This window comes from Cygnus atratus, chromosome 10, assembly GCF_013377495.2.
Source record: "Cygnus atratus isolate AKBS03 ecotype Queensland, Australia chromosome 10, CAtr_DNAZoo_HiC_assembly, whole genome shotgun sequence".
Lineage (NCBI taxonomy): Eukaryota > Metazoa > Chordata > Aves > Anseriformes > Anatidae > Cygnus > Cygnus atratus.
In genome coordinates this window covers 9,499,414-9,508,669 of record NC_066371.1, presented here as the reverse complement: position 1 = coordinate 9,508,669, position 9,256 = coordinate 9,499,414, and the positions used below count along the sequence as shown (strand labels likewise).

Below are 9,256 nucleotides of genomic sequence, written 5' to 3'. Positions count from 1 at the left end.
CGCGCGGCCGCCCGCCTCCATGCTGGCTCGGCGCCCGCTGCAGCGCCTGCGCAGCCCGGGGAGCTGCCGCCGCGGCCCGGCCCCCCCCGTGTGTGTGTGACCGGAGCGGCGGGAGTCAGGCGGCGCCCGCCGAGGGAGGCCCCGAGCCCGCCACCGTCACAACCGGCTGCGGGGCGGCGGCCTTCTCCTCGTCCTCCTCCTCGTCCTCCTCCTCCTCCTCTTCCTCCTCCCCCCGCCGCCGGCACCATGAGCATCGAGATCCCGCCGGGCCTGACCGAGCTGCTGCAGGGTTACACCGTGGAGGTGCTGCGGCACCGGCCGGCCGACCTGGTCGGTTTCGCCGCCGAGTACTTCACCCGCCTGCGGGATGCCCGCGAGCGGGAGGCGGCCGGCGGCGGCCGCAGGGTGGTCAGCTTCGACGGGGAGCCCATGCAGACCGAGTCCAACGGCGAGGAGGAGCCCGACCGCGGCGACGACGACGACGACTCCGACTTCGAGCGTAAGCCCCCCGGGGAGGTGTCCCCGTCCTTCCCCCCCCCCCGTCCCCTCCCCACGCACCGCCCGGTAACCGGCGGGGCCCTTCCCGGTGAGCGAACCCCGTGCCGGTGCGGCGAGGCGACAGGCGAGCTCTGTCGCGACTGTCGGGTGTCGCTGCCGCTCGGTCGCCGCGGTGAGCGTGCCCTCGGCGGCTGGGGACGGAGCGGGCTCCTCGTTGTGCTTCAGGGCGCTGTCGTGGAGCGCTGGAATAACCTCACACCTTGCCGGACAGCCAAAATTCCAACCCAGCCGCCCGCTCCTCCTGGCCGTAGCTCCATCAGGTAGCGGAGGTGCCTCCCCGCGGGCCTTGCCTTGCCTCCTGTGGTACTTCCATTTTCGCTCCCTCCACACGCACTGCGCTCTGCCACGCGCCCTGCACGCAATTCGGGCTCTGTCTGAGCCCTGGTGCGAGAAGTTACCTGAAATGTTGGTGAGCGGTACCTCTTGGCACCCCCAGGATTTGGGAGTGCGGTTCCTGAACACTCTCCGAATAGTCTCTCCTTGTTAGAAGGTAACTTAGAGGGGAAGAGGGGATAAGGTATGCTTTCCCTAAACTTCAAGTGAAGGTCTTACGCCCTTGACCTATAACGCGAACAAAGGTTTCTGTGTTTTATTTATTTATTTGTTTTTAATGTCATTGAAGGCAACTTTATTTTGCGATCAACTTATCATGTTGTAGGCTTTGAAAGGTCTTCTCCTGGGAAGTAAGTGTAATGTTTTCCTGGTGAATGTTGGCAACTGCAGCTGAAGCAGTCCTCTGGAGTTAAATGTTTTCAGATGGAAATCTATAAACTTTATGGTGCTAAACAGCTTCTCAAATACAGCCTTATGTGGTGAGGCTGTCCAAAGCTGAAAAGTGGTTCCTTTGGTTCAAGTTTCTGCTTGTCATCTTTCTGTCTTAGAGGGAAAACTAACAAAACCGCCCGGTGTCACTTGTGCTGGTCAGAGCCCTGGAGGCAGGTGGCACTGTCAGTGGGTGCTGGCTTGCTCCTTATCTGCAAAAACACGCCGTTCCAACGACCTGGGGAAGGAATAGTCCCGTGTTCTAGTTAACAGCAGGCAAGAGTCTCTCTGTAGGGTCAAGGAAACAATTTCCACATTGTTTAACAGAGTGTGGGATGATCAACCAAGGCTATGTGTTTTTTCAGACTTCTGTCATAACTGTTGTCATGGAAGACCTTGTTAACCAGAAAATGATGAAGTTGGAGGTTCTGATATCTCTGCCCTCTGTGAACTTTACAGGAAAATACTTCTATCTTGTTATGGGAGACCAGATCCTGTGTACTTACAGACTGCTCAGTATTTAAAGGATCATTTCTAAAGATAGATAAAACACACAAACTGAAAAAGTCACAGATAATCCCACTGGACAGGCTCTAATACCATGCATTTTTTCATCCTGGACAACTTAGGGAAGATTCAATTAATTTCATCTTGTTTTCCTGGGTCAACACTATTAGCTTCAAGTTGCAAAGATAGGTCAAACGGATGTTTTAAGAATGCTTCCATGGGCATTTCTAAATATAATGATGAAATTGGTACTTCTGTAAAATACTACGTTAAGAAAATTTAAAGCTAATTTAAGTAAGTAACCTAGTTATGTATGTTGGCTGTATGAAAGATGTCTGCACAAGTAATGTGGTTGTCTTCATGTTTCTACTTCCAGCATAATACTAAATCTGAGTATCTCACTAGACTGCATCTGCATGCTAAGAGTTAGGGAACATTTTGGATAAGTTGTGTTTTTTCATATGTTTTGAGTACGAGTGGTAATAAAAGGGAAAAATAACTTAAAATCAGAGTAAGCTCTGGGCTGTTGGAGTAAACAGCATGGCAAATGTCTTCATGTAGCCATAGTGGTACCAGTGGTCCCCTTTCTGCCATAGTGGCACAACATCAGCGGAGTCAGCAACACTAACTAGACCACAAAAAAGACTTGCATTCTTTTGTGGCATTTAAGAAATTACTTCCAGGTTTATGTTTATTCTCTGGATCTCCTGGAGTTTCATCTCTGTTCTGTGTCCTTTTTGTGTATATGAGCAAGAGGACATCTGGATCTGGCTGTTCTGTAGAGAGGGGTGTGAGGAACGTGTGGAAAGGTGATGATGACAGTGGAGGGAAAAAAAAAACCTTCAGAAGTCTTCGGCTGTTGGGCTGTGGCAGCGTTGACGCATACGAGGCTTTATTCAGAGCCTTTGTGTTTGATTCGCGTAACTGCAAAGTTGACAGGTCGATAGAGTTGGGGACAGACTCAAAGTGACAACTTCAAAAACCAGGCTGAGAATGTAACCAAGGATGGGTACGTATTCTCACGAAGTGTCCTTGACCGTGACACTTCCCGTTGTAACAGGGAAGCTCTGAATGGATGCCTTAAGGCCCTGAAATGAAAGCCACAGAAATGGCTTTCCATTTGTGAGTGACAAACCTGAGGGAAGCGAGGCAGCTTTCCTTCCCGGGCAGTTAAGGCCGTTGCACAAAGGTGCAGGGTGCTGCTCCGTTAACTTTCCATTTGGTCTCCTCAGCTGGGGTGGTAGTTAATTAAAATAAAAGAAGAAGAACACTGTGTTTCTTCTTGGGGACATTAAGCGTAACCAACAGTGGAACTAAAACATTATTGAGATATGTTCTAACTTGAGCAACTCAGACACTTTAACTAATGATAACTATTTAGTGCAAATTCCATTTTTTTTTCTTCCCTGGGGTTTCACCTTGATATTGGAGAAAATGTCATGTGCTTTTCAGCTGCTCCCTGAGCAAAAGAGAACGCTTCTTATATACTGCTTGTGAAATAATCCTCTTCTGTATGCTCAGTTGTTATGAAGGAAAATGGTGCATGTGAATCTGAGTGAACAGGTAAAAAGATGCTGTTCAGTTCTGCACTGCGCTTCTCAATGCAAATTCAAGGGTTTGCTAAATGTCATCTTTAAAACATCAATAGGATGTCTGAGCAGAAGGGGCCCAGAAGGAAGTACGGAAGCGTGCTCTTTTACATCATTAGATCTTGGAAGTGATACTGAACAAGAGTTAAGTCCATCTTTTGAAATCACTGTCTTCTTAATTGCCAACAGAAGTGCTTAATGTTAATTTAAACCAGTTTCGGATTGCTTACTACTGTTCTTAATTGTGAGCATTATTTGCTGATGATTTCTTATTCTGGTCTTGGATGATGTGTCCTGTGGAATTCCTGAGGAATTGTTGTGTTAGTTCAATCACAAAGAATTTATGTAGTGCCTACATTGATTTACAGGTCAGGCGTAAGTCTTTGATGTTTTCCTGAAATAATTCAAGGAAATTTTATTGAATTACAGAAATCAGATGGTAAGAATTTTGGAGGATGGAATAAGGAGAGAATAGTGGCTCTTGTGAAGAGTACTGTTCAACTTCTCAGATGTAATTCAGATTCATGGCTTATTGCAGGTGTTCCCATGAGACACAGTCACCTTTAAAATGAAAATACTTTTAACTTGTTAGTAATACTTGAACCTACTTCCTCCATAATTGTTAATTTATTGGGAATAAAGCACAGTAGTGCTGTCCTCACACTGTTCTTTGTCTGTAACATTAGAAGAGCCTCTCCCTGCAGAACATCTTTTTACAGTGTTATTGAATAGTATGATGCAAATTCATCCAAAAGAATAGCTAATCTATTTAAAAATCTAGGCAGCATAGTGGATACTTTCATAATTTGATAATTATTGCTGCTACTTTTTTTTTCCTTTGAAATTTGACTGGCTGATATGGCTTAATAGCAATTATAACCAAGTTGTTTTAGTTACAATCAACTAGTCCCTAGATTTTTAGGAAGATGGAGGAAGAAGTTTTAGATTATGGTCTAACAGTTAAGCCTTTGAGTTTAGTATACAAAGAAATAAATACACATCTTCATAATATGTTTACAAAGCATATATGCGTAAGTGTTGCATTCTGAAGGTGTAGAAGAAAGCTTAGAGTTTTATTTATTCTTTGGTCTCCATGAATAACATTAGATCAGTTATAAAGCGAAATATCAGCGATGCATTCCTGTTGATAATATTTTAAGGGGAATATATTTCTTCACTTAATATTCCAATTTTTGTTGGGTCTTGGCACCATGTTGTCTGGAACGTGTTTAACATAAAAAATACCAAGTGAAAGACGACCATTGTGCAGCTGCTGTACTTGCACGTGTCTTTGCTTTTGCAGAGCCAGCTCTCACCGACTGAAATCTGAAGGATACTCAGAGTAACCACCGGTAGTACTAATGGAACTTCTCTGCCTATAGTGGTCTTGTTTGCACAGGGGAGCTTTGAAGATAAAACTAGGTAGTGAGGAACACTGATTTCACTTTTCTTTACTTACTTGGACAAAATATATAATGCTTTTCTTCTGGTTTTCTTTTTTTGCTTCTGTACTTGCTTATCACAGAAGACTTGCTTTTCATTGTTTGTTCTCAAAATTGTACTTATTCTATTGCAGGATTAGACTAGGACTTGCCCTTCGAACTACATCACTGTGTTAAAAGAAGTCACCGTTTGTATCTCAGAGAAGCCTGAAAGAAGGTTTCATCAGTACGGTCTTCAGTACAAACAGAAATTTACCTAGAACGTAGATGTAACCTGTTTTTCTTACCTAAGATAGCAAGAGAACTGGAAGTGCAAAGTGAGAGGACTCAAGTTGCTGGCTGGCTGAGGAGCGGAGCGTTATAGATGAGCTGGCTGAAATGTGCAGGCATGACTGGGTACTGCTGCATGTCTATTAACTTACATTTGGAAGGAGGAACTTGTACGTTAACTATAAAAGATAAGCTCCTTGCAGTCTTGCCATTGCATAGTTGTAGTGTTACTTGTAACATTCTGCCATCATCGCTGCTGTTATTCTTGTAACATCTTTTAGGAAGTTTGTTACAATCCATTGAGAAAGATAGCTTCTTATTCAAATTTGCTTTTAGTGACTTGACGTAATCAAACAGCTTTTCTTGAGTAATCTGTACACCCTAAAATGTGGGGGATGAGGGCAAGCAATACTTTTTTTTCCACTCTAAACTACTTAATTAATTTTTGTGATCTGTTGCATGCTGGTAACTCTTCACTTAACTGTGAAACTTGAAGTTTTCTGGAAGAGTTTTTGAGACCAGCTATAGCTGTATAGATGAATTAAATTCTAGAACTAGTCTCTGCTCTTTTAGTATCCTGCTGTTAAGTTTGAGCAAATAGAAACTGCCTTCTCTGTGTACTACCCTCTAAAAAGGGCATAAATAAATAGAAAGGAAGTGGATGACTAGCCTTTGTAAATAACTGCTGTATTCTGACAAGCTTGTGTTTCCTTGTTGAAAGTTATTGTAAGAAAAATGGTATGAAACTCCTAAAATTAGATTCCTCTAGCTGGTTCAAGAGTTAAGCCAAAGGAGCTTTTTGTATTGCAATACTAGATATCATACTTTATATTAGCATGTCTTTGTGCTAGTATTTTCATTTAATAAGCAAATATTAGAGTGATGAAAGTTCTGTCAGTGTTGCAGAGTCCCATCTTCCCCTTTTGCTGGCAGTGAACTTTAGTTGTACCCTCTTACCTAAAATAGAGCAATGGTGATCGCGGGGAGGAGGAGGAGGCAAGAGAACAAGCTCACTTCAAGTTATTCACCAGTCAGTCATTAAAAAGCGCTAATGTTTAACAAAGAGCAGTTGCTCATTATTCAAATCAAGGCTGGAAGCTTAGCCAAGATGAGCTATGAATGTTTCTCACTGGCTTTAGTAATGCTTTCCGATTCATGAATGATCATAATAATTTTTTTATTTTGCGGAAGAAAGGAGGCAATGGCAAATACAGCTCCAACAGCCTTGCTAGTTCCTCTTTTAGTGGGATATTAGTCTTGCATCTTGATTCACGCAGGTTTAGGCTTGGTTTCTTTTCTTAGGTACCATCAGTTGCACTATACGTGATGCGTCCTCTTCTGCACTCTGCACCTCGTGCAGTCTAGTGCTGGGCAGATTGGTAGTGCACTTATGTATCACTGATACGAAACAGACAGAGCAAGTTGTAACAGCATTGGTTAGAAAAGTAAGTAGTGGGGAATTCCAGAAACCTGAGCATGGACAAAAGACCAATGCATAAAAGACTCTTGCACCAAGATGTTAATTCTAGTAAAGGGTGTGGGCTTAGGTGATTTTTTTTAATGAAGAAAAAGCCTTTTGTTTTTAAGGTACAGACCTGGAAAAGTCCGAAATTCGAAAGTCAGAAATCTATTGCACAGATGATCAGCTGCTTTGTGGTCATTTGTATGTTTTTTTTAGAGGAGGTAAAAAATTTTGGTGATCGTGTTCTCTGTGTGCTTTAACAGATAGGATACTTAGAAAGCAGAGGAGATATAGAAGATTGCCTGTCTTACAGTTCTCATACTGCTAGGATTTGGTCCATTTCATAAATATACATCAATTACTATATAATAAAGCCCAGCATTATATTAGTAGCAGTTTTGCTCTTAGCCCTTTCCATACCAAGGACATTTCTTTCCTATGTAGAAGTTGCAGAAGATGAGTAGTGGTCATTTGGCTCTGGTATAGACTTAGAAGTTCCCTTCAGAAGGGAAGACAGCTCTACAAAAAGCCTTCCTTGACAGCATGTGGGAGGGACTGCAGATATCCCTTCTTTAGCGCTGCTTTTATGATAAAGAAAAAAAACAAATCATTTTTATTTTTGTTTGAATTTGCTAAAAAATTTCAAGCTACTGTTCCTTCCCTTTATTTCCTGCTGACTTTCTGAGGGTGGCTTGAAGAACAGCGTTACTTCTCCTCGAGAATGGTGCAGAGCCTCCAGGATCTCAGTTTCCAGCTGGCACGATAGCAGGTTTCATTCTGAGGACATCTCACAAGAACTGGAGCCCAGCACTCCTTGGATGTTGGTGAAGTTCAGCCCAAGACAGTGCATGATGAGGGTCCTTACCAGCAAAATCGAGCAATTGTCACCAAATTTCTTTCTGAACCGTTGCCTAAAGAAGGATTAGGATTTCAAGCCGGAGGTGAAGCGGTAGTTTTGGTAAAAAGATGTTCTTCCATTGGTAACTTTCTGTTCTTCGCTGAATCTGAGAGGTGTGCCGTGAAGGACTGCAAAGCTTAAAGTACTGCCGCTCTTCTTGCAGAGCATTCTAAACACGTGCATGGGGTTTGTGTGGGGAGATGAACTGTGTATCTTTTGGATAAAGGTTGGAAAGCTCCTCGGTAGGCTTTTCATCTGGATTTTTGGATAGGTTGCAGTGCCGAGATCCTCGTTCATGGTGGTTGTCTATTAACAGACTGCTATAAAGCAGGATGTCACCATGGCCCTTCATTTCCATTTTGGCTCTTCCTCCCCTGGGATAGCATATTGTTTGCTGCTTCCTTCTCAGAAAACTGTGTTCTGTAGGAGAGATCTTGAGGAAAAGAAAAACACAAATATTTGGTGATCGTGGTTGGTTTTTTTTTTGTGTAGTTTTTGTTGTTGTTTTTTCTTCCTTCTGAGGCCCCAGTAAACACTGCCATTTCTGTGGCAACGCTCGTGCTAATCCTGCTCATTGAGGACAAGTTGCTTCTGCAAGGACATGCTGTAGTGTGGGGATGTGGTCAGTCTTGGGTTGTCATGGACATGCAGAGCGTGTCTGTGTGAAGGATGTCTCATGCAATGCCCTTGGGTGAGAATTCAAAGGTGATGGAGTTTCCTTTTTTTTTTTTTTTGAAAGTAACAGTTTTTTATCACTTAATGTTATCAATGTATCTGATTAAAATTCATAAGTATTTGTAAGACTGAAAGCTTTCTCAGTGATAAGCTAGGAAAGATGGCTCACTAACATTCACTTTATTAACATTCACAGATTAACATTCACTGCTCTGCCTTTAGCACCTTTGGGGAAGCTTCTGCAAGGATTCTTATTTTAAAATACTACTACTTACTACTACTGAGAGTGGTAATGCTACTTTAAATACTTCAGTTTATCAGACATATAGAAATTAAACATCACTGGCTGTAATTTTTATAATGTTTTTAATTCTAACCCTTGAGGTTGTATAACTTTATCATAAACAGACATATTTGTACGGGCTTCAATTTTTCTTGTGCTCTGTATAAGCATCTGTCATATCCCTGCAGAGTCATTATAATTTCTCACTGCTGAAGTTATTTGATTATTAAGTGTTGTGTCATGCATCTTGTTTTATTTATAGCTTTTACATGTAGACATTATTAAGTGCTCATAGCTAAAAGATTTGCGGTGTGCGCTGTTTGTTTTGAAGTAGAATGTAACAGTGGCTGTGAAGAGCTTTATACCACAAGTTCTGCTGCTAAAAATGAGTTCATCTGGAAGCTGAACCATGTAGTACTTGCCACCTGCTGCAGCTCACTTTGGCTAGGGACCTTTTTTTATTTCTACTGGCATATTTATGATGGAATGAATGATAAATTGTGCCCCTCTGCAGGGTCTAGAAGTGTTCTTGGGCATAAAAGTGGATTTTTCCCTGAGATGGGGTGAACGCAATGATTTTTACTATTTGTATTCTACTTTTTATTTCTATTTTACTTTTTAGGAAATAGGACAAAGCTGTCTGCCTTCATCCTTTCCCTTTTCCACAAAATCTTTTTCCTGTAAGAGTACGCAGGGTGCAATTACTGGAAGTGCGTTTTGTTGTTGGCTTTTTTAATTTTGTTTTCATCTGAGATCGTCTATCAAAAGGCATCCTTACGTGGAGATTACTCTTTTTACAGCTATGCTTTG

General features: G+C 42.5%; 1 protein-coding gene across 1 annotated transcript in view; it reads left to right on the top strand.

Annotated features, from left to right (window-relative positions):
* Positions 1-94: 94 nt before the first annotated feature.
* The window catches only part of PRKAR2A (protein kinase cAMP-dependent type II regulatory subunit alpha), a 53,728-nt gene continuing 44,566 nt past the window's right edge, over positions 95-9,256 (top strand). Inside the window, exon 1 of the mRNA XM_035547000.2 lies at positions 95-499. Within this exon, the coding sequence (XP_035402893.1) occupies positions 247-499 (253 nt within the window). The 5' untranslated portion in view covers positions 95-246. The remainder of the gene's footprint in view (positions 500-9,256) is intronic.